The 26,238-nt window shown below is 36.3% G+C and overlaps 1 protein-coding gene across 1 annotated transcript; it reads left to right on the top strand.

The window, feature by feature from the left end:
• Positions 1–831: 831 nt before the first annotated feature.
• Positions 832–24,576, top strand: LOC121242876 (isoamylase 3, chloroplastic; the record flags this gene model as incomplete). Its single annotated transcript, XM_041140873.1, has 20 exons — positions 832–1,083; positions 1,369–1,473; positions 3,609–3,713; positions 4,123–4,133; positions 4,968–5,091; positions 5,230–5,316; positions 5,910–5,967; positions 7,080–7,143; positions 16,703–16,802; positions 17,757–17,857; positions 19,555–19,606; positions 19,863–19,925; positions 20,738–20,827; positions 20,914–20,986; positions 22,022–22,101; positions 22,396–22,500; positions 22,584–22,682; positions 22,783–22,844; positions 23,342–23,450; positions 24,120–24,576. Coding segments are annotated over 20 exons (1,851 nt in total), but the record flags the coding sequence as incomplete, so codon positions are not given.
• Positions 24,577–26,238: the final 1,662 nt, after the last annotated feature.

The raw sequence follows: 26,238 nt of genomic DNA, 5'->3' as shown, positions 1-26,238 counted from the left end.
GTGCCACCTACAATGGACAGGCCCAAAGAGGACGTCGAGAATTTAAAGGGGGTAAATTGTGATACCCCATATGATATGGATAAGGGTAGGTGGTGTATGAGATCCTACATTGCTTGGGAAGGAGAAGTTCTTGCCCTTTATAAGGTTCCAATGGGGCTCCAATTGTATCATTGACTAGTTCTTTTGGAGTATAGGCCATTTGGTTTAGGCCTTCCATTGGGGCATTATAGGTGCATAGAGATAAAGTATGATACAAGTTCCACTGCAAGTTAATGCATTTACAGTATTGTTATTCAATATTTACACCATTTTGTGTGTGCATTTTGCTATATGTTTTATCTTTTCTATTTTTGTCGTTCGGAGAGGGGACAGTGCTGGTCTGGTTTTTATAACCAGCCCACCTGTGGACCTCGCCATGATTAAAAAAAGATGCATTGATTTGAAAAAATTACTCATACATCTCATATGTCTGAGAAAATCTACTAGAAAAGTAGCTGCTTGAGTTGTCAGTGCATGAATTACATACTAAAGACATTCATTTGAAAATGATGTGAAATTTATGATGCCTAAACTGTGAAAAAATATATTGCTACTGTGAAAGCGTGCTATTTCTGGTAAAGATTTTTTTTGGTGGACAGACCAAAATGCATAATCATATGATGTGATTACGGAACTGATGTACTTTTCTTCAAGTTATAAATTTGTTTAATGATTGCTGGAGCACTCGTTGCATCTATGCCCATCGGATGGTGACGTGATGGATTTTCCACTTATGCAGAGATACATTAAGATCATTTATTTTTGTAACTTGCATAGTTATCACATTAATAAGAATTACTTCTGCAGGATTTGCCTCGGAGCAATGTTCTCTATGGTTATTGCGTAGATGGGCCTCGAGGTTGGCATCAAGGGCATCGATTTGACAGCAGCCTTGTGCTTGTAGATCCATATGCAAAGCTAGTTGAGGGCAGCCGATATTTTGGAGATGCTAACAGCAAGTTTTCTGGATTTCTTGGAACTTATGATTTTGATAGCATTCCCTTTGACTGGGGAGAGAACTACAAGCTTCCAAATATATCTGAGGTGATAAAACTACTTATATGCGTTAGTCCATGCAACTCATAAATTTTTATCTTGAAAGATTTTTCTACCTGATTGAAATCTTTCTTCCTCCTTTTGGTTTGACGAGTAACCCAATAACTAAATGCATACCTTTATTTTTTTTTCTTTACTTGTACCCGTGGCTGCTATCAAAGATTCTCACTGGCTTTTTAAGTTGTCAATTATACTCTCTTTCTGTTGTGTCCCAATTAGATAGTATATTCTTTTACATCTCAACCTTTATTATATTTTCTGGTGTCTTTGCAGAAAGATCTTGTTATGTATGAAATGAATGTCCGTGCATATACAGTAGATGAATCTAGTGGGTTGGATCCAAAGATACGTGGAAGCTATCTTGGGGTAATTGAGAAGGTAATGATCTATCATCTTAAACTGAATAATATTTTAGTGAGTAGACTTTGTAGCTTCAATAATAGCATTAAGCAACCAGACCCCTTGGGTCGTTTCCATCCATTTCCAATTGTCAAACAACTGGTGTTGGCCATCACAATCTGTCCCCTAGACTGACTGATCAGGGCATGGCTATTGAACCTATTGACCGTGATGAGTTTTTGTTTACCTTTCTCCCAATCTGGTTGTTGGGGGCAGTGAGAATTGCCAATCTAGTGGTTGGGACCTGCAGGGTGTAGATCAGGTGGTTGAGCACCATGATGGCAAGAGATGAAAGTTGGAGAGGCAGAGAGGTGAGGGAGATAGAAACTCAATGGTGAGGATCAACACTACTCGTCAGTTCTCAGCAGTGAGAACAGAAAGGATGTGAATGGCGGTAATGTATTTTGCAAAGTGTAACTTTGTGGCTTTAATTTTCTTTTTGATGACGTGGATCCTCACCAAAGTAGAGCTCTTCAAACCAACCTGGGGGGACCTCAAGATCTCTTTTCTTCATTGAAGGTCTTATCCACCTAAGGTGTAAGCTGCATTTATTTGATGTAGCACTTGAGGTGGGTGACAACTCTAGCAATATACTTTGGCATGATTTATAGTGTTGTTTAGGGCCTTCAAGGAAGTTTTTCCATAGATGTATAGTATTACACGTGCACTGCAGGTTTCAGTGGCTAATCAGTTAGAGTTCTCCTGTGGCTCCTCTCAATTAATTTTTTACAAACTGGACCATAACTGGGTGTTGATGTCTTCACAGATTTCTTTAACCTCTTATATACTACTAGATTACATCTTGGATATGTAGATAAGATGCTTTGGGCCACCAACAAGAAAATTTCATTTCTCTATCTTTTGATAAGATCGTTATATCTCAAGATAGGGCTTGTTTGTGGTCTCAGATGAGACAAAATTCTCATATGATCTTATTTCATCTCATCCCATCTTATTCCCAAACATAATTCAAATACGAAATTTTCAAACTAATCATTACAACATTTTCAAACTAATCATTGCAACTTTTTCAAACTTTCAAATAAAAAATAAAAAAAAATTCCAACTTTTTCAATTCCCAAACAAAAATAATATTATAAAATAATATTTTTATAATATTTTTTATTCAACTTTTTCTCTCATTTTTCAAAACCCATAAAATACTCAACTCAAATTATCTCATTACTATTCACAAACTATCTTACTATTATTCACAAAATTCTTATCTTTATCTCACTCCTCAAACCAGCCCTAAATCACTTGAAGGGATATTTGGCAGACTATAACCTCTTAAGAGTAGTTTTTTTTTTCCCCCTGGACAACCGCTTTAGGGAAAATACTCACTTTGGAAAACCTAAAGAAACTTCATATTATTGTTACAGATTGGTGCTGCTGCATGTGCATGTGCAAAAAGATTGGGGAATCTATAGACCACCTTGTTCTCCATTATGAGATTGCCAATACATTGTGGAATAACGTTTTAGCCGAGTTGGGTTGGCTTGGGTTATGCCCAGAAGGATATTAGATTCTTTCCAATTGGAGATGGTTATATGGTAGTTTACAAATTGCAGCAATGTGAAAGATGGTACTTATTTGTCTAGTGTGGTGTTTTTGGAAAGAGGAATGGAGTGGTAGACATTTTGAGGATTGCGAGTTGATGTTGGAGGGGCTTAAGACTTTCTTTTTTGATTCTTTGTTCCTTTGGATGGTGTTTATGGATTGTAATGGGCTGAGTTTCCACGCTTTTTTTTTTTTTTTTAATCTTTTCCTATTTCTAATAACGTTTTCCTCTTGTGTACTAGCTATGTACTTGGGCTATGCCTGTTGCATATTTTAACAAAATCTTTGGTTATTTATCAAAAAAAAAAAAAGCTATAGGTTTCATAGGTCTTTTCCCGTCCTGCTAACCAAATTTCAATGGTCAAATTCATAATTTGTGGGAGCAAACATTGCCTGCATAAATAACATTGACAGAAGGACTTCCAATTATGATGCTCTAACCAGCCTGGAGTTATATAATCTTTCTGTAGTTTGTTCTGTGGAAATTAGTGCTTGTTTGACCATCAGATGCATCATATTTTTTTGACGGATTACTTTCTCATTTTAATCTAAAGATCCCACATCTTCTAGAGCTTGGGATCAATGCAGTGGAGTTGCTGCCTGTCTTCGAATTTGATGAATTGGAGTTTCAGAGGCGCCCAAATCCTAGAGATCACCTGGTAAAACCTTTTCACTTCATATCTATATTCATGTTATTGCACATGAAGAAAGACATATAATGTATATCTATTTACTATACTCATGTTATTGTGTAAACCTTTCCAAAATTCTTCTTCTTGTTGTTTCAAGTAATTTAGTATATTTTGATTTAGGATTGTAGTTCTGTCACTACTTGGGTCAGTGAAGTTGTGGAATTTTACTTACTCATTCATAACATTTTTCTGAATGATTGCAACGCCAATATAATGTACTTGTTTGCGTAAACACACCCACCCCATAATTTGGGATGCATGCAAGTCTTTTTAGCCATGTTCATGTTTTGATCTCTTTACATGTATTTATGTTGCTGAATTTGAAAACACGGATCACTGTCCTAATTTGTGTATGAAATATATACTGCTTTGTAAGTTGAACACATGTTTTTTCACAAGTGCAAGACATGAGATTATGATGTGGTGTTTAGAGGATTCAACTTTGGAACCAACACATCTGTAAATTTTAAATCATAGAGATTATATAGATGGAAACAGTGAGTCAGATCTTGGTGGACCAAATACAAATTATTACTCAGTTCTCTTGGGAGGATCCATTTATCTCCAAATGCAACAAGTTTCTCTGAATTAATTTAGTTGTTAAATTTATGGAATTCTCATCAGGATTAGGAGAAAAAATAAATGGAGACTGAAATCGATTATCTTAGTAAGGACTCGGACAATCTTGTTAAAATGAAATAAAAAGAAGGTAAACAATCAATCAATAAAGCACCACCGAGCATATTTTGAGTTTCAAATTAATTCCAGGAAAATGCTTTTAATTTTACTGGTGTGGCACCCTTTTATTTCTTTAATAAAATTTTAATTACTTATAAAAAGACGAAAGAAAGTGCTTCTGGTTTTTGTGTGACTACTAAGTTCAAGTCAATGTCCCATGGACTCATTAGTGGGTGACACATGTGGGATGCTATGAAAGGTACCTTCACTTAATTTGTTGAAACAATTTTTTTTTTTTGGATAAGAAAGTGCTAAATTTGTTGAAACAAATTGAACCTGATAGTTCTTTCTCTTGGCCCTTGGGGCTTCATTTTTTTTTTTTTTTGGGGGGGGGGGGGGGGGGGGGGGGGGGGGGGGGGGGGGGGGGGGGGGGGGGGGGGGGGTGTTGATGCTTAGGTGCACATGCATGTCATTGTCTCATAACCTGACTTAAAAGCGGTAATATGTTCTTTGGGGCTTTTTTTCTTCTCAAGATTAATACATGGGCTATTCGACGATAAATTTCTTTGCTCCTATGAGTCGCTATGCTAGTGATGGAGGAGGTCCCATTAATGCTTCACTGGAGTTCAAAGAAATGGTCAAAGCTTTGCATGGGGCTGGGATAGAGGTATGTTGTGTGTTTTCCTCCCTCGGAAGTAAGATGTATATTCTTATTGATTACAAGTGCTTTCCTTTCGTCGTATTCCTGATCAGAAGTCTCAAATACTTGTTATGCCACTGTAGTGAGATACTTTTCTCTCAACAGGTCATTCTGGATGTTGTTTATAATCATACTAATGAGTCTGATGATGCCAACCCCTATACTACTTCATTCCGTGGCATAGATAACAAGGTGATTTTTCACTTCTGCCGTGAGATTTTACTAACCTTGCACAATCACATTCAATTATTCTTGTTTTTGTGGGCATGGACGCTTTTATACTTTCCTATGAAGCTGGAATACTCTCATATTGATTATATTAGTTTAAAGATATCAATTATATTAGTTTAGAGATAATTCGAGATATTAATTTATGATATAGATTTATTACATTGCTATTATCATCTACGTGGCCATATATAGTCACTCTTATTGAGGTTTCTATAGAACAATTGAGGTAGAAATTCTATGACTCAAAGTAATTTCTGTAATAAGTGAAGGTCACGAGTGGATTCAGAGAGTGTTTCATCTCATCTCATCATTACGACTTTTCCAAATTCCCACACAATATATAATAAACAATTCAACTTTTTCAAATCCCAAAATAATAATAATATTAAAAAATAATATTCTAACAATATTTTATTCAACTTTCAACTTTCATCTAAAACCATCTCATCTCATCTCACTATCCAAACCAGCATATTCTTCCTATCTAATTATAGTCATTCTTCATTATATTTTTCATTTATTTTCAATGATATATGCCCCCAATCCATGTACAGGTTTATTACATGCTGGATGTAAACAATAACTGCCAACTGCTGAACTTCTCTGGCTGCGGTAATCCACATGTTTCTCAGTGTCTTTCTTACTCTTCCCAAGGATATAAACTTCTTCTGCTATATAATAAGTAAATAAATCTTGTTTTAAGAAGATAACTTGCTTTTAAATTTTTTTTTAGAGTACTTTCTCAGGCCTTTCTGGATATGTTACTTCTGAAACTATATCTTGGCTCTTATATAGAAGTTATAAAGCTGATCATTAAATATGCAAACAATAGTCCATTACTAGTATGCATATATGCACGAAGAAAGCAAGAATTGAAATTATGTAATGGTGATGTGTGGATATGGCCACTCATAAAAACATGGGACATATATACAGAAACAGTTATATACTTGACAGAAAGGATACGTTAGTATAGAATGTGTACAGATATATAGCTGGATTAATAGTGAAAAATGAAAACGGCTTTACTTGCGTTTTTACTTATTAGGGAAAATTTCATTTTGTACCCCAAATTACTACCCTTTTTCCGAATTGCACCCCAAATTATCAAAAACTAACTATTTACCAAAACACAATATTTTTTCAATTTCACGCCCGACTGTAAAATCCCAGGATTTGTGTCTAAAATGTTTACATTTACATTTTGATAATATGGTCTGTAGGAAGGAAACAACAATAAAATTGCCTTGCCCTTATGGATGAAGCATCCTAAAGTATCACAAGGAAGCAACTACTCATACCTGAGAAAGCAGAAGGGTCCCGAAGTCGCTAAAAACATTTATACTTTTGATAATATGGTCTATAGGAAGGAAAAACCAATAAAATTGACCTGCCCTTATGGATGAAGCATCCTAAAGTATCACGAGGAGGCAATGACTCCTCACATCTGAGAAAGCAGAAGGACCTAGAAGTCACTATTTGAAGTTTATGTCTAAATTGTTTGCAAGTGCTGGTTTCTGCTGTAACACAGTTTGAAACTCCATTATTTCAAGCTCTGTTCTGCTTTGAAGGACAATTGCTATGCCAAATTTCATTTCACATTAATGTTGTGCTGAAAGTATAACATGCTTACCTTTGGAGCTTGTTTATTCTAAAAAGAAAATTTTAAATTTAATCTTGTAATATTTTTTGAGTAATCTCAGATGCAGTATTTTGGTCTCCAGGAAACACATTAAACTGTAACCATCCCGTGGTCATGGAACTGATCCTTGACAGCTTAAGACACTGGTATGACAATTCACATCGGAATTTCCTGGTGACACATTTCTAATAGTTTTTTTGTTTTTATTTCATTGCTGGTATTTGGCACATATATAACTACATTTTTAACCGAGTCACATCTTCTAGTATTTTGTACATTGAATATATCATATTCTACTTTGTACCAACTATTATGGATAAAAAAGCATTGTTATCTGGACTTTGCTTTTTTTTTTTTTTTTTTTTAACAAGTAAAAGAATTTTATTCATCGAATGAAATAGGTGAAGCCCATGTACACATGTAGTATAAAGACATATAATTACATTCTATAAAGAAGAAAATGAAAACAAAACATCATGAGCTGAAGCTCCATTAAGCACTATAGCAGAAAACCATTGAAATAAAGAGAACACAGAGAATTTCCAAATTTCCTCCATAGTGCACTCATTATTATTAAAGCATTGCTCGTTCCTTTCCCACCAAATACATCACATAAGACACAAAGGAATCATCTTCCACACAACAGCCACTTGAGGAGAACTTTGAAGCCACTTGAAAGTAGATCCACTACTTTCATAGGCATTACCCAAGCCAACCCAACTCTACTGAAAACACCATCCCACAATGCCTTTGCCACCTCGCAATGTAGAAATAAACGATCCATAGATTATCCATGTTTCTTACACATGAAATACCACTCCATAACAATAAAACCGCTTTCTCAAGTTATCGATCGTCAGAATGTTCCCGAGGAAGATGGTGATTGAGCATAAATATGGAGGCATAGGGGGGAGGGATGGAGTACTAAGAAGTTCGAGCCTATGGAGTGGAGTTGTGGAAACACATTAGAAGAGGATGGGGGTTTTTACTCGACATACTCGACTCCAGTTGGGTGATGGAGTCCAGGATTAAATTTTGGAAAGATATTTGGTATGGGGATACTTCCCTACAAGTTTCATTCCCTTCACTATTCTAAATTGCTAGTGCTAAAGATATTGTTGTGGCGGATGTCATGGGGTTATCGGGTGGGCAGATCCATTGGGACATTAGTTTTAGTAGAGCAACACAAGATTGGGAGATTAGCAGTGTTGTGATTTTTACAGCCTCTTGTACTCTGTTAAATCGAGCAATCAACAAGAAGATGGGTTGTGGTGGTCATCCGTAGGCAAAGGTGTATTTTCCGTTCGCTCTTTTTTGTAAGGCTCTCACTCAAGAGCCCAACATTCAGTTTCCTTGGAAAAGACTTTGGAGACATAAGGCACCCTCCAAAGTTGCATTCTTCGTGTGGACATCTTTGGGCAAGATCCTCACAACTGATAATTTGAAGAAAATGAGGGTTATCATAGTGGATTGGTGTTGCATGTGTAGGGGAGGGGGAGAGTCGGTGGACCATCTTCTACTACATTGTGAGACAGCAAGGGTTTTGTGGAATGAGGTGATCGGTAGAGTAGAGCTGGCTTGGGTTATGCTGAAGACTGCATTGGCAGTGCTGGCCAGCTGGACAAATATAGGAGGCATGCGGCAGATTAAGGCTTGGTTTGCTTTCAAGACTAAAATCCAAAACTTTGAAAACCTCTCATCTCATCATTACAACTTTTTCAAATTCCCACATAAAATAAAATAATCAATTCAACTTTTTCAAATCCCAAAACAAAAATAATATTAAAAAATATTTTCTAACAATATTTTATTCAACTTTTTAACTTTAATCTCAATTCATCTCATCTCATCTATGAAAACAAACGAGGCCTAAAGCGATTTGGAAGATGATCCCTATATGCATCATGTGGTGTTTGTGGCAGGAGTGCAATGCGAGGACGTTTGAAGATAGAGAGAGAGCTAGAGGAACTTAACGCTTTATTTTACAGTATTCTATGTACCTGGCCATTGCTGTTGATTTCAATGGCATGGACCTACATGACTTTCTTGTCTCTTTGGCGCCTTCTTAATTAGGGCACATAGTGTTTCTTATATTTGTATCGGGTGTCAAATTGGATTGAATACCTCCTTTGTGAGGATTTCCTTTCAGTATATAGGCACAAGTGCGCGTGATACAAGACTAGAATCAAGCCAAATTACAGCAATCAAATCTGTCTACAAAAGGAAACTAGGACTATTTACATAATCTGTCCAAGTAAGGAACATGATCTGTCTAAGTAAGGAAGTATATATATATATATATATATATAGATAGATTAGGAAAGCTAAATAAGGAAGGTCTTGCTGTCATCCCCCCTCAAATTGATGCTGGTCGGTCAAGAAGCATCAATTTGCCCACAAGAAACTGATGACGTTGTAGTGTCATAGCCTTTGTAAACATATCAACGATCTAGAGGTCAGTAGAAACATGAGGAAGAGAAATGATACGAGTGTCCTAGACTTCCCGAATGGAATGACAGTCCACCTCGATGTGTTTTGTATGTTCATGAAAAACAAGATTTGCGACAATCTGAATGGCCTTAGTGTTGTTAGCATGAAAAGGAGTAGGATCAAACTGAACACAAAAACATAATCTTGTTTCTTACTCTTCCAAAATATCAAAGAGTCACCAAGAAACATGCACCAACCTGTAACAGATCGTTGCGTATCAGGACATCCTGCCCAATCAGCATCATTGCAAGCCACAAGGCGAAGAGAAGTCCCAGTAGGGAATAACAGGCCACGACTAGGAGATCCTCGAAGATATCGAATAATACGATGAACAATAGCTAAATATAGATGACGTGGAGCCTGCATGAACTGACAAACTTGCTGGACAACAAATGAAATATTAGGTCGAGTAATAGTCAAATAGTTCAGGCTACCCACTAACTGTCAATACATAGTAGGGTTGGAAAGGATATCACCCTCCTCCCGACGATACTTCGTGTTTACTTCCAAAGGAGTATCCACAGAAGAAGTATCTTGAAGGCCAGTCAAAGTAATCAAATCCTGAGTGTATTTATATTGATTCAAAAAATTCCGGATGGATCAGTACCAACTTCCAACCCCAAGAAGTACGTAAGAGGACCAAGATCCTTCATATGAAATGAGGCTTGAAGATGCTACTGCAGTCGAGTGATCAAGGCACAATCCGTCCCAATAATAACAATATGATCAACATGAACCAGAAGAAGAACAATGCCAGTAGATGTCTTGCAGAGAAATAGAGAAGAGTCATATTGACTCTGCTTAAAAGAAAACTGAAGCAAGGTGGATTGGAATTTATCAAACCATGCTCGGGGAGCTTGTTTCAGCTCATATAATGAGCGTTTCAGCTTACAGACATCCAAGGAAGAAGAGGATGACAAACCAGGTGGAATGGTCATGTATATCTCTTCTTTGAGATCATCATGAAGAAAGACATTTTTGACATTTATTTGATGAAGAGGCCAACCTTGGGATGCAGCAACATAAAGGACAGTCCACACCGTAGTCATCTTGGCAACCGGAGCAAAAGTCTCCTCATAGTCCACTCCATGCTCTTGCCTATTGCCAAGTGCAACCAACCGTGCCTTATACCGATCCAGAGTCTCGTCAGAACGCAACTTGATAGAATAAACCCATTTGCAACCAATGGCTTTAACCTTAGTAGGACAAGGGACAACATCCCATGTATGATTATCCTGAAGAGACCGAAGCTCTTCGACCATCACCTCACACCAATAGGCATGTTTAGCCGCCTCAGAATAACATGACAGAATGAGAATGGAAGACAAAGTAACATGAAGAGAGGTATGCGAGAAACCATACCGAACCGGTGGACGGGACGCTTTGGTCGAGCGTCAAGGAATTGTGGGGTTGTCTGGATCACCCGTAAAAGATACAGTTTGAGTAGGCTCAGATGGCAGATCAGATTTAGGAAGGAGCAAAGTGGGGAGTTGTCGTTCATATACAAGTCCAGGTTTGAATCGGTCAGGAGAATGAGTCAAGTCATTCAAGACACTGGATGACAATCTATTAATTAAATAAACTATTGTAGATAATGCTTCGACCCAAAATTTAGGTTGAACAGATGAGTGGAGCAATGAAGTACGAACAACATCCAACAAATGTCTATTTTTACGTTCAACGACACCATTTTGCTGAGGTGTATAAGAACAAGACCGCTGAGAAACAATGTCTTTTTGTTGGAGAAAATCATAAAACTCACGAGACTTATATTCACCACCGGAATCAGACCTTAGAATTTTGATTCTGGAAGAAAATTGAGTCTCAACATAGGCGATGAATTGTTGGAAAATAGAAAAGACCTCAGATTTAGAACGAAGAAAATAAATCCAAGTATACTTGTATAATCATCGATGAAAGTAATAAAGTATTTATAATTCGCATGTGAGATAATAAGAGAAATTTCTCACACATCACTATGAATCAAATCGAAACAACTTTCAGCATGACTACCATGAGAGGGAAAAGAAAGAGACTTACTTTTACCTAATTTGCATATGGAGCAATCAAAAGAGAGAAGAAAATTAATCTTTATTGCCCAACAAACCAGAGTTTATTAAATGAGATAAAACAACAGAGTTAGGATGACCCAACCGTTTGTGCCATACTTCATCCTTATTGTTTACAGTATTACAAGAAAATGAAATAACAACAGGAATGGAAAAATGCAGAGGAAATAAACGCCCAACTTTAGGCCCCTTCGCGAGTATCTTCCCAGACACCTAATCCTGCACAAGACAACCATCACGAGAAAAACGAACATCACAGTTGTTATCAACCAACTGACCTACTGATATAAGACTAGTGGAAAGCTCAGGAGATACAAGAAAATCTCTAATTGTGGAATTAACATCCCCAATAGCATGAATAGGTAATTGACTACCGTTAGCAATCTGAATGTGCGACGAGCCATTTTAAGTCCGAACATTGTTAAGTGTATCAGATGAACTAGTCATGTGATTAGATACACCCTAATCAACAAGCCACGATAAGGATGGAAGTGAACCGTTACCTTGCAGCCTTAAGGCTGAAAATGCTGAAATAATCATCTGCTGGACCATCTCAATAGTGAGAGCAGAGGAGTCACCAGTAGTAGTGGAAGAGGAACCCACAATAGCCTGACGATTCTAGGGACGAATAGGACATTCTTTGATAAGATGCCCTGGCTTCTTACAGTAGTTGCAAGATTTCCTTGCATATTGGGCAGCAATATGTCCGTATTCCTTGCAGCTGAAGCATTGAACTTTCCGCATGTCTCGTCCCTTGCCTTTCCCGTGAGCAGCATAAGCTACTGCATTTGGTATCATTTTATCGTGCTGATAAGTGGCTTGTGTGGCAAGACGCTGCTCCTTACGAAGTAACTCCCCAAAACAAACATCCAAAGAAGGCACTGGATTACGGTTCATCAAATTGGAGCGAGTGGCCTCAAATTCAGGTTGTAACTTCATTAAGAATTGATCTCGCTTGCTTTGTTCATGAACGTCCTGCACAACAAAGAGAGATTCTTCCGGTACCTTGGCATAAATCAGGTTAGTAAATTCTCTCCAAAGATTATTAAATCTAGAAAAATAATCTTGAATGGAGAAATTGCCCTGAGTGTAACTAACAATCTCGTACTCGAACTGAAAACGCTTGGCAGTATTGTTCTGATTATACACATTCCTTAAGTATTCCCACATAGATTTAGCAGTCTTATATGGCCTCAAATTAAGAACAATAAGAGGATCGACAGATCCTAAAATCCATGTCATCACCATAGCATCTTTGATCTTCTACTGAGCCAACTTAGGAAGCTCAGTAGGAGCCGGATCACTCCCATCTATATGACCCCATAACTCTTTCCCTAGAACAAATAAACAAAATTGAAATTCCCAGGCATCATAGTTCTTACCTGTGAATTTCACAGCAAAAGAATCGGAAGACATGATGCCCGTAAGAGAGAAATAAAACAAAACATAGGTGTAGCCAAAAAAATACCTACCCAAGCACCACAGAAGGTGCCGACAGAATTATAGCAGCTGCAAGCCAAGCCTAACCTCCACAAATGTGCCGATAGAACCACACCCAACCAAGACAAAAATTGCCGACAGCCCAAGGAATTGCACAAAGATCATCGACAATCCAAAAAACCTGCAGAGAGCTTGTTGACAGCCCACAAACAAGAACACAAAGGTCCCAGTCTGATCTCCAAGAGTTACCGCAGCCAAAAAAACTTTCTAGAAAGTAAGGGTGGGCAGTGGGGGCTCGCCCCCCGCTACCCCGCCCCATATGGAAGCACCCCAGCTGGGGTGGGGGGTGGGCTGACCCCAGCGGGCCCCACCCCGCCCCCCGCTCCGCCTTCCCCACCCCGCCCCCGCTCCGCCTTCCCTAATATAAAAAATTAAATTTAAATTTTTATATAAATATTTATTAAATAAATATATTGTATATAGATATATATAACTTGTTGAAAACTTGAAGTTATATTCAAGTTACTGGCTTGCCTTGGCCTACTAGGCCAACCCTTATATAGGAGACCAAAGCAATACAATAGTCATACTTAAGCTAAGTATGACTATTGTATTGCTTTGGTCTCCTATATAAGGGTTGGCCTAGGAGGCCAAAGCAATACAAAATTCAACTCTAATGAGTTTAAATTTTTTTTGTATTTATAAATTTTAATATAATTCTAAAAAATAATTTTTAGACCCAATGGATTGTGGCTTGAGCGGGTGGTGGTTTTGATCCCACCCCCTGGCACTGGGGCGGGGGCGGGGGACGGGATTGAAAACCCCTACCCCGCATGGTGAGGGGTGGGGTGCGGGAAGGCCCACCCCGCCCTGCATAAAGCGGGTATCACCCATGCCAGAAAGTGCTGACAGTCTTGAAACTGTCACCCACCAATGAAAAAAAATCGCAGCCTAGCCACAACCAAGCTGCTCATAGAAAGTGCCGACAATGTCAACACTATTGCCCACCAATGAAAAAAAATCCCACTAGAAAGAACCAAAAATATTTCTAAGTGATGGCTCTGAAACCATGTCAAATTGGATTGAATACCTCATTTGTGACGATTTCCTTTCATTATATAGGCACAAGTGTGCATGATACAAGGCTAGAATCAAGCCAAATTTACAGTAATCAAATCTATCTACAAAAGGAAACTAGGACTATTTACATAATCTGTCTAAGGAACATGATCTGTCTAAGTAAGGAAGTATATATATACAAATTAGAAAAGCTAAATAAGGAAGGTCTTGCTGTCATTGGGCTTTGCCTAATTCTTTGATCAATAAAATTTGTTTACTTATCCAAAAAAAAAAATGAATGTTCCTGAGCGATGCTGTCCATATGAAAAAAATGACTTTAGAAGGCACACGAGACGTCCAAATACGATTCCAAGGAAAAGGAGAACAATGTTGAACAGTCAACGCCTTATAATAAGATCGTACTGAAAACTTTTTACTACCCGTATTTCCATAACATTCTATCCCTCTCATTACCCCCAATACCAACTCTTAAGGGTTGGCTCAAGTGATAAAGGCTTTGGGCTTGAGGGTATGCTCCCCCCAGGTCTAAGATTCAAATCTCCTTGAGTGCAAACAATCTCTAGGGGCCATCGGACTGGAGGATTTTTTCTTTAAATTAACCGAGGTGCACTTGAGGGAAACTCCTTGCCGAGGGCTTGTGTACCCCTGGGATTAGTCGGGATACTGTTTTCGGATACCTAGTGCCAAAAAAAAAAAAAAAAAAAAAATTACCCCCAATACCTAGGGAGTATAAGAAGCCGAAAAAATCATAAACCTCATAAAGTTCCCAGTCCTGTACAGCTCTAGCAAAACAAACATCCCATTGCAAGGTTCCATTTGAACGGACTAGCATATTAGAAATGGAAGTGTTCCGATGGGCTGCCATACGAAAAATAATTGGAAACACACTAAAAAGAGCCCGATCACCACACCAAACATCAAACCAAAAACGGATCCTTGAACCCTCACCAACAACAAAGTTAATATGTTTAACAAAATTCTCCCATCCCTTTCTAATAAGTTTTCAAAGACTCACATCATAAGCCCCCTAGCCTCCTTAGAACACCAACCACCCAATCACTCCCATATTTCCGATCTATAGCCTCCTTCCATGACTCTCTTTCTAATTGATACCTCCACAACCATTTCCCCAACAAATCCTTGTTGAAACTACTCAAATTATGAACCCCCAAACCTCCATTTGAAATAGGAGAACAAACTCTATTCCAACTAACAAGGTGGATTTTAGTCTCCTCTCCCATTCCACCCCATAGAAATGTATGAAATAATTTTTCGATTTGGTTTGCCACCCATGTAGGCAATGGAAATAAAGATAGGTAATAAGTTGGGAGGTTGGAAAGGGTACTTTTAATAAGAGTAATTCTACCCCCGTTTGATAAGTATAACTGCATCCAACTCGCTAGCCTTTTCTCAATCTTGTCAACTACCCCGTCCCAAATAGACTCGGGGGATGTTTGGAAACATATCTCATCCCATCCTATGTCATTTCATCTCATCTCATCTTCTCAAACATCATTCAAACACAAACATTTTCAAACTAAGCATTACAACTTTTTCAAACTAATCATTACAACCTTTTCAAAATTTCAAACAAAAAACAATTCAACTTTTTCAAATCCCAAAACAAAATTAATATTAAAAAATTATATTCTAACAATATTTTAACTTTATAATATTTTTTATTCAACTTTTTCTCTCCTTTCACAAAATTCAATAAATACTTAACTCAAACTATTTTACTACTATTTACAAAATTCTCATCTCATCTCATCTCATTCCCCAAGCATCCCCTTAGCCTTGAAAGAAGCCCCCAAACAGAAGGTCAAGATATTTCATAGGTAAAGAACTTTACAACCCAAAGGAACCGCCACAGTTAATATTCTGCACCTCCCCCACTTGAACCATCTCCGACTTACCCAAATTCACCTTAAGGCTTGATACAATTCAAAAACATAATAACACTGCCCTTGAGGCTTGAATCTGCCCACGATCAGTATCACAAAAAATAAGAGTGTCATCTGCAAAAAGAATATGAGAAAGTGTGATAAAACCATCATTAGCATTTCCCACTGAAAAAAGGGAGAGGAATCCCCCCCCCCCCCCCCGGCGGGCGCACGCGCGGCACGTACAGCAGTCTCCACCATACAAAAGCCTCCATGAGTCATTACTAGAGTTTGTTACTAGAATTTATGTTAAATAATGTGTACTAAACAACAAATGTGGTTGATTACTCAGTTTAACTTTATCTGTATCCTTCAATCATCCTTTGGGAACCTCCGAATATTTCTTCTGTCAAAGAAAGAGTTGATCCTCCATGCTTTTAGTAATTTCAAGTGTACATTATTACAGGGATAGGGTACAAAATTTAGACCGATTCAATATTACTTGATATGTCCCCCTTATGAGGAATTGCAAACATTTGTTCCACCCATTATAGAGATAATCAAGACTAATTTATTGGTGCGGGAACTAGATAATAATGATGACACCGACTCTGTGACTCCTTTTGATGGACATATTATTTTTCATTGTTCCACATGTTGGATTTCATTGTTGATTTATTTATAACTGAATTGCTACTTTTATGTCCCAAAGTTATTAATTCTTTTCTGTCAACTATTTGCAGGGTGGTTGAGTATCATGTGGATGGATTCAGGTTTGACCTTGCCAGTGCTCTTTGTCGAGGAACAAATGGTTCCCCACTTAATGCTCCCCCACTTATTAGGGTAAGAAGGAATAAGTGGAATGGTGGAAATTTTTCAGCAAAAGAAATAAACACCTCTCTGTGATACTTCATATAGATCTGCATATTATCGTACAGGTTATATTGAAGTAACTTTGACCTTGTTTTTTAAGATTGCGTGCTGTGTATATTTAGTTCTACTTGCATTCATTCACACAAAAAATCTCTGACTACAGCAATAGGATGCGTCTGTATATTCCTCATCATTTACAGTCTAGAACTGTTCTTTGGATATCTCACATATAGACATGTAAATTCTTGTGGAAAATGATTACAATACTTTTATTGATTGTGTATGTGCATTGTTTTGCATTTAAGCTACTACGTTGAAATTATAAAAGAGAGTTACTATGATATGTTTTGAGATGCATTCATTCTAGTTGTTGTATACTTCTTATTTACATTCTTTTTATCAGTCATTAATAATACTTATCTTACTTATAAAAAAATATGTTTTGAGACGTGGATTTGATTTGTTCATGTAATACCCCGATTCTATATAGGAAGGTGGTGAATAAGATTCCACATTGCTCCGTAAGAAGAAGTTCTCACCCTTTATAATGATCCCAGTGGGCTCCAATTGTAATATTGACTAGTCCTTTTAGAGTATGGGCCCAAATGTGGCTTGGGCCGTTACAGTTCATAACTTAATTTTCAAATAAAGACTGCTGTGGACTTTTTGATAGCTGGCAATAACACTGTGTAGCATGTGGAGTTATGTTAATGTAAAGAGTTTTCTGGTTTTTTCCACATCTTGATGAATTTGAATCCCAATGTAATGCACTGTTGTTGTGGAGTTCTCTCTCTTTTTTTCATTTGAAGAATGCATCATATGCAATGTTTATACAGATTTTCTTTCTACTCACTCTAATAGCTCTGCATAAAGACACTTGGTATCTTGGTTTAGCACTAATCTTATCATTGTTTATTTGACCAGGCAATAGCCAAAGATGCTGTTCTATCAAGGTGTAAGATTATTGCAGAACCTTGGGACTGTGGGGGTCTCTATCTTGTAGGAAGATTTCCAAATTGGGACAGGTAACTTTAATTTTGTATCAATTTTTATTTTCTTGTTTCTCAACTGGGTAGGGTATTCATAATTGTAGACATTCATGGAGGGAATTCGTACTTCATTCATTGATGTACAACAATATATATACTACATACAATTGACGATTATACCCTCACAAGTTACACTTATTACAACCATGTCCTCTAACACTCCCCTCAAGCTGGGGCATATATATCATATAAACCCAGCTTGAAACAAATAAGCTTTAACCGACTACTACAACACTCCTGCAAGCTCAAACAACAGTGAGCTCGATTTCAGTTGCTCCTAGCTGAACCACTGTACACCACTTACCACCAACCAACTACACGTGTCTCTGAATGGGTAGACATTCATGGAGGGAATTCATATTTCATTCATTGATGTAAAACAATATATATACTACATATAATTGATGATTATACCCTCACAAGTTACACTTATTACAACCATGTCCTCTAACAATAATATATAATTTTAAAATCTTCCTACTACAATTAGGGAGAATCTATCTGTTGTTTTAGTGAGATCAAATTACTAATTATTGTGAGTTAAAGGAGTATCCTTCCTTCTTCTTGTTGCCATTATTCCTGCTCCTACCCATCATATCATGGGAACATAACGTGCTTATCTTCCTTGGCATTTAATTAGTTCTATTAGGAAATATGATTGCTGTCATTGTAATTGGTAAAACTTTAGGCTAGTGAAGTTTTCTTATTCAGGCTCCAGAAAGGGTGTATTTTTCTTTTATTAGTATTGATGTTGCCACTACATTCCTCATATTACACCATCTTCATTCATTTGCTCTTTGCATTTTTTTTTTCCTTTTTTAAAAAGGCATTTAGTATCTTGTTACTTATTTGTGAATGGTGTGTTACTTATTTGTGAATGGTGTATCATTGTGCCTTTCTTGGGCCAGCTTGTCATATCTCAGACTGAGCTTTAATGCACCTAATTACATATTTTTCCCATGGATACACATTCTATTTGTGTTTTTATGAAGTAGTTTTACTTCAAATTTTGGAGTAAAACGAAAGTGTTTTTTTTTTTTTTTAATTGAAAAATGAAAACTGTATGAGAGTGTGCTGTGTGGTTGTTGACCATATGTAATGTCTTCATATATTTGGATTTGCCATTTTTTAAAAAATCCATTGAAAAAAATGTAGTAAAATAATAGAGAAATGTTTTAGCCACAAAGAGATTCCCACAAACTAATGTGGCTTGATGTGGTACATCAAATTGTAAAACTACTTTTTATCATATAGTAGATCTAATGTATCACATGAAGCCACATCAGTTTGTAGGTTTATTTTGTGAAATCGCTTTGTGACTGTAGCACTTCTCTTGAGAACTAGGGGCAACCTGTCAATCTTTGAAATATTTACTCCCGGAATTTTTCCAGATGCTCTTAATGTTGCTTTATGAATAAAATTCTTTCTTATTTGTAAAAAAAAAAATGTTGCTTTATGGGATTCTAGTGGTTTCTTGTAGTCTCTGGATCGAATGAGTTTTGAGAACTTATTTTTTGTCAACTTAATGCGCATCCTCACCTTGAGTAACAACAAATTCTCACAATTAACATTTGGTTCGGATCATCTTAGTTTTACCCTGTACTGAGATTATGTGAATATTTCTTTTTCATGTGTGGCATTTTACCTCTGTTACTTATGAGTTTCTTATGCAGGTGGGCTGAGTGGAACGGGAAGTACCGTGATGACATAAGAAGATTTATTAAGGTATACATGGAAGCAATTGTCCACTGCAGATGATTTTATAGCTTCTTTTTTATTTTACTTTTTTTAAAATGGTTAAAAGCAATAACAAAATATACATGTATGAAGGCAAAAAAAAAAAAAGTCTAAAAATTGAACCATCGATCCTGATTGAAAGGGATCTCTGAGCCTCACTTGTAAATTCTACGATTTGGTTGGTTTTGTTAAAAATTTTAGATTTAAATTGATTTTTAATCTTTCTTATTTGCACGCCGAATAGGGTGAATGTGGCATGAAGGGGAGTTTTGCAACTCGTGTTGCTGGCTCTGCTGATCTTTACAAAGTAAGCATCATTTTGTTTGTGGTATCATTATGGTTATCTTTAGCTATTTATATTTTACATTCAATTTCTTGATTGATTAATAACTTTACATCATTCATCTTATTGCAAACTTTGAAATTAATGAATGGCATTTGCAAATATTAGTACGTAGGACTAAATTTTCTACCATCAAAATTTCATAATCTGATCAAGAGATAAGATTTAATGTAGAGATTATGGGCTCATTACTAATATCGAGACTGTTATGTCCAGTTTTGGTGTTCTGTGACAAAATTGGAGTTCAATACTAACCTTAATATTCTCAAATCCCAAAGATCCAGCTTACCCTTATTTTCCCGGATGGGATTTTTTAAGCAAGCCACTTGATCGACTGTGGCACCTTGTGTCCACAGGCTGCTGAAGTCAATGGCTAATACTAATTATCACATGATCAGAACATCATTCTACTCACCCTCATCGTGATTAAATTTTGTTTAAACCCAAATGCCCTGTTTTCCACATTGCAACTCATTATTTTCAAATTATAATTTAAATATAACGTGCCCTCCTTCCCACGGTAGATGAAAGATGTAGCTTGTGTTGAGAAGGGACATGCTTTTTATTGTTAGTTGCTTGCTGTAAATACTATTTAGAATTAGATTACGTTCTTAGTAGTTTGAATTAGATGCCATCCCCATTTCATTACTGGAAGGAAAATAGAAAGCCTCTAAACCTCTGCATCAGTTTATTGTTCTTGTCAGTGTTGTCATTGTGCATTATGGATTTCAAATATATGTGGCTACTATTCTCTTATTTTTTGCTTGATTCAACAGGTAAATAAGCGCAAGCCTTATCATGGTGTTAATTTTGTGATTGCACATGATGGCTTTACACTACATGATCTCGTTTCATACAACTTAAAGGTGTGTTCTAATTTTCTAGCCACCAGTTTATTTTCTGTCTTATCCTATAGCATGGGGTATTTCCCTTGAAAGTTTTGGTTTTGTAGCACAATGATGCCAATGGAGAAGGTGGAAATGATGGAAGCAATGATAATTTTAGCTGGAATTGTGGCTTTGAAGGTGATGCATACTTCGTCATATTATTAATTGTTGATTTTAGCTTTTGAATATATATGTACTGATATGATGAAAATTCCATGCTCTTGCATTTTTACCTTTACACTGCCACACAAGTACATTATTTCTGTATTCAATAGAATCTTAAAAACTTATCAATGAGCACCATTTGTCTTTTTCAATTGTGCAATGATGGATTTTAAGTGCAATCATGTTACATTTATCACTTACTGGTGATGCTTTGCTGTCTTCCCGACCTGTTAGTATTGCTGCTTCTTTCTTTCTTTCTTTCTTTTCCCTACAAATTTGTTGATAGTGCACATTTATTATCATGGTCATTGTATTGGCCAAGCAGCATAATGTATACAGTTTCATAATTTCTTATTGCTAATATTAGATGATTAAATTAGAGTAACAATTACTAAATATTGGTTAGTCTTGTGGCTACAGGCAATGGTAAATGCGCTAGCACTTATTGTCTGATTTTCTTGGAAAATTTTTTGGGTAGAGGGAGAGGGAGAATGAGCCGGTGGGTGGGGACAAATATGGGTTCTGAAGCTTGTGCCTAAATCTGGAGGCTGTAATACATGGAACCAGAGTCACTTCAGCTAGGTTTACTCAATTGTTTGATAGAGAAACTGGAAAATTTATTTGCAAGCTCGTTATTGACACACCAAACACAATATTGATGTGGAAGCCTAACATATCAGCTAGCATAAGAAAGTATCTGTGTTTTGGATTTTGAACTGGTGTGGAAGACACCTTCAACACTCTGTACACGGCAGGAGCTGACTTACATGAGAAGTTTAAAAATTTGAATTTTTAACTTTTACAATCTGATGTGTCAGCGATGTGGACGGTATGTCCTTTTTACTAGCTTGCAAATAGAATATTTCTTTTTAATGACTAATGGGGCCCATAGTAAGTGATGTTTTTACACAATGACTTGAATGCAGTAGAACTCAATAAATTGATACGGTATTATTTTCCTTTGCTGTCTAGATGTATTGCTTTAATTGATTTTTATTAATTTGATAGGAGAAACTGATGATCCCAGTGTCAAATCTTTACGCTCCCGGCAAATGAAAAATTTCCACTTGGTATTAATGATATCTCAGGTAAAAATGTGTTGGAAACTCAATTTCATGTCTCGTCTACTTTACGGTCTCATTCTCTATTTAACTTCTTATTGCTATACAAAACAACCTTCAAAATAAGATTAGACTGGACAAATGGTTTACACAATTCAGATTCAAGGTTATCAAACCCCGCCACCTCTATCATTTTTTCTCACTAAGATATTGCTTTTGAAATTTAGCACTGTTAACTGTCATTGCAAGATGTCAATTGTCTGTTTCATGCTACTAGTGAACTTGCAGCAACAATTTAATTTTATGAGTGCATATAATCAGGGAACCCCAATGATGCTAATGGGGGATGAATATGGGCATACGCGCTATGGAAATAACAACAGTTATGGACATGATACTAGCATTAACCATTTCCAATGGGGACAGGTCATTTTCTATTTATGTTCTTTCTTTCTCATTACCTGAATCAGGATTAATTACCAATTTCTTTCTATTATTTTGTAAAACAGCTGGATGCACAGAAGAGTAATCATTTCAGGTTTTTCTCTGAGGTCATTAAATTTCGGCGAACTCATCACCAATTTCAGCGGGAAAGTTTTCTTAGCAAAGTAATCTCCTTTCAGTTCTCTCTTAAATCAATCATATTATTACTGTACTTGTATCTTTAAGTATTCCCTGTAAGGCTTATGAAACACGTTTTTTATGCAGGATGATGTGACATGGCATGAAGACAACTGGAAGAATTATGACAGCAAATTTCTTGCATTTACGTAAGCAATTATAAATATCTTCTCAAGTAGAATAAGAAACCATATCTTCTGAGTTTAATAGGATAAGTTAAGTATAGTAGAACCTTTGACAGTGTTAAGATCTCCTGTAATAAGCTTAAAGCATATGTTCCCATAGTTTCTCTTTGACTGGGTATCTGCTTTGGGCTGCTTTCATTCTTTTCCCTTTTATGGTACCTTAGGCTCTTCAGATATAGCTCTGTAGTTTTCTCCCTTTTTTATTTTCAGGGGACCTTTGATATACTCTCATGTACTCTGGTATTCTTTTTTTTCCTTTTTCTTCTTTTGGCAAAATTTGTGCTAATTTTTATATTAACATCTAGTTTTGGTTTAACATATATGTTTCCAAGATGTTTGAGTTGAAAACATGCATGGAATATCATTTCATCGCAGAAATCTATATATTAGCTTATGGACATGAAAATGGAGAAGCTGAACACCGTGCGTTGGGAACTTTGATTTAACTATTAATTTTGCAGGCTTCATGACAAGGGTGGAGGGGACATCTATTTGGCATTCAATGCTCATGATTATTTTGTCCGAGTTTCATTACCTCGACCACCATTAAAGAGGAACTGGTTTCGTGTGGTTAGTTTTCTCCCCTTTTTGGTACATAAGCCAAGCTTTTTACTGCTTCAGTTGATTGTTAATTGAATGTTTGCTATTAATTGTGCCCTGGAAAAGCACTTCAAACCACCGATTTTTCTGTTTCTAATTATCATACATGTCTCATCAACTTGCTTAATTAGTCAGTTCATTCTCTTCCCATTCGTTCTTTGAATTCAACGCACATTAATTTAAAGGTGGCTCAGTGATTGTTCACTAGTTTAGATCTTCACATTGTCCCATTCATTTTTGGAAAGAATTATTCTGTGGACCAATAGGGTGTTTGACCTCACAGTAGTATTTATTGAAGTTTTCTTTTATGTCTGCGCCTCGTTCTTTAATCCACCTTGGCTTTTTTCTTTTTCGGTTTGGGAATGTGTTTGTGCGCTCATAGAAGACCTATTGGGTTCGATTATCTGTTTATTAGAATCTCATTGGTTTTAACTCAATGAAGACGATACTTATATAAGAGACACATCCACAAATGACACAGCTATCTCTGTACAATGGATTAGGAAAAAGAACTGGAGTAATCACACAATTTCTACCTCTCTTCTTTTTTTTTTAATCTGTTGGGAGATTCTTTTATGACCGTGGACAGCTCAAATTGATGGTTTGACTGACTTAAACTCATGCTCATTAAATTTGTAGGCTGATACTAATCTTGAGTCTCCCCACGATTTCGTACCTGATGGCGTTCCAGACATTGGAAGCACCTACAATGTTGCTCCTTACTCCTCAATTCTTCTTGAAGCCAAGTAATGAGATTATTTCAGTAAGTTCTTGCTGATCAAATTCTCAAACAGCGTGTTCTAATCTAGATTATGAGGTGAGAGTAGAATCAGGGCCCATGCATCAAGGACTTGATTAGAACTGAAAATTGTCGATAGAAAACTGCCACATATGGAATGCAGATATTGAATAAAAACCCACACTTGAATTTCAAGTGAATAAGAGAGCAGCCATTTATAGTATAGGATGGAGGAATATAAGTATTTGCTCTTGTACAAAAATAAAGAAACGCCTTAGATAGAGATATAAGCTTTCTGTTTATGTTGGTGCATAGATCATCAAGATTTAGAAGCAATGTATTATTATTCATATCTCATTCATCATTGTGTGTCCATTGATCAAACTGATCACAACCAAATGAGGTTTTATAATCGAACTTTAGGACAGACTTTCTAGGGTTTATGTCCAAGGAAAATTAAACAGGTAAAAATAATTGGGTTACTGAGAATGATCATCTTCTATAATATTTCTGAGGTGTAGTGGCCTCTCTGACTATGGCCGAAAGAGAGAGAAATCATTGGCAAAGGGTAAAGTGATTCTGATTCTCTCTTTCCTGCCCTCACACAAACGATCATAATTCACAGCTCAACAGGACCACAAGCAAAGTAAGGACTAGTCTTTCTTATGCAAGTTCTCAGACCCTTTCGGTGTGAATGTGCGTGGAAGGTTCTTGCAGGAAGGTCAAGTCTTTTTCGTGCGTTGGGGGATACATGACAAAATAAAATAGTCTTTTTGATGTAATACTTTTTGAAAAATTATATTTAGAAGCTATATTTTTTATATACCAAACATAAGAGTTCTTAAAAATGATTGGTGTTTTAATTTAGAGGAATGATATTTGCAGTTTTGAAGTATGTAATTTCTGATTATTGATTTTAAAAAAAAATGTGGATAAATTTGAGATCTATATAAAAAATAATTTCTTAAATGGTGGTCTTCGCTTATTTTCAAAGAGAGTATGCGAGAACTGTATATTTTAAGATTGTATATAATATTATTTTTTATTTTATTAAAAATAATTTTTTTTCATTAATTATTATTTATTTCCATACCTCAAATCTTACTAAGAAAATAAAAGAAAAAATTATGAAGTGCAGGATATGATAGTGAAAAGAAAAAGCTGTCAGGGTATTCATCAGTTAATACCCTGACTAATAAGAAAACTTTTTTTTGAAAGCATTGACAGGTGTACTGACATGGACCCCTCAACCTCCTCACATCCAGTACTGCTGTCAAAATGAAACTTTAAGCCTAACTGGTTAATATTAAAAGCGAGTTCTTTTTTATTTATTTATTTATAAATATCTCTATAATATTGGTAAAAGAGTTTGAAACTCTATTTTGGACCAACATCAGGGATCCGATAATTGTCCAGTAGAAATGAGACGTTGAGATTAAACTTGTCTCATGTTCAAGGATTAGTCGGACAAATATATATAGTAGAGTGATCAGGGTACATAATTTTAGATACAATATTAGAAAACAAATGCATATAACTATATCATTACAATCTTAGCCTGAATGTCTATAATCATTTTTTCATTAATGACTAGGCAATGATGTCATAACTCAGGTCACTCGAATTCTTTTATACACTCAAGGTAGAAATCAAATATTTAGAATCTTCAAATTTGAGGAATTCTGAGCAAGGGATCCCACTTGTGTTAATGTGATTAAAAGTGCTTAGGAAATCAACTGGACTGACACACTTTCTTTCATTCTCAATCAAAAGCTTAAAGAGGTAAAAAAAAGGTCTTAAAATCTAAAACATTAACCACTTTGGACATATTCAAAACTGTATAAAAGATCTATCCAATAAGTTAATTCAAATCCAATCTCAAATCCCAAATGAGAATTAACACTTAGCAAGAGAATTCTATTCGAGAGTGTCTCAATGAATAGTTGAAAATAGAGGAAATTTTGTGGAGTCATAGATCAAGGATTAATTGGTTAACCACCACTGATCTAAACACAAAAT

This window comes from Juglans microcarpa x Juglans regia, chromosome 8D (genome assembly GCF_004785595.1).
Source record: "Juglans microcarpa x Juglans regia isolate MS1-56 chromosome 8D, Jm3101_v1.0, whole genome shotgun sequence".
NCBI classification, from domain to species: domain Eukaryota; kingdom Viridiplantae; phylum Streptophyta; class Magnoliopsida; order Fagales; family Juglandaceae; genus Juglans; species Juglans microcarpa x Juglans regia.
The sequence above is the reverse complement of the archived record's forward strand: the minus strand, read 5'-3'. Positions and strand labels throughout refer to the sequence as shown.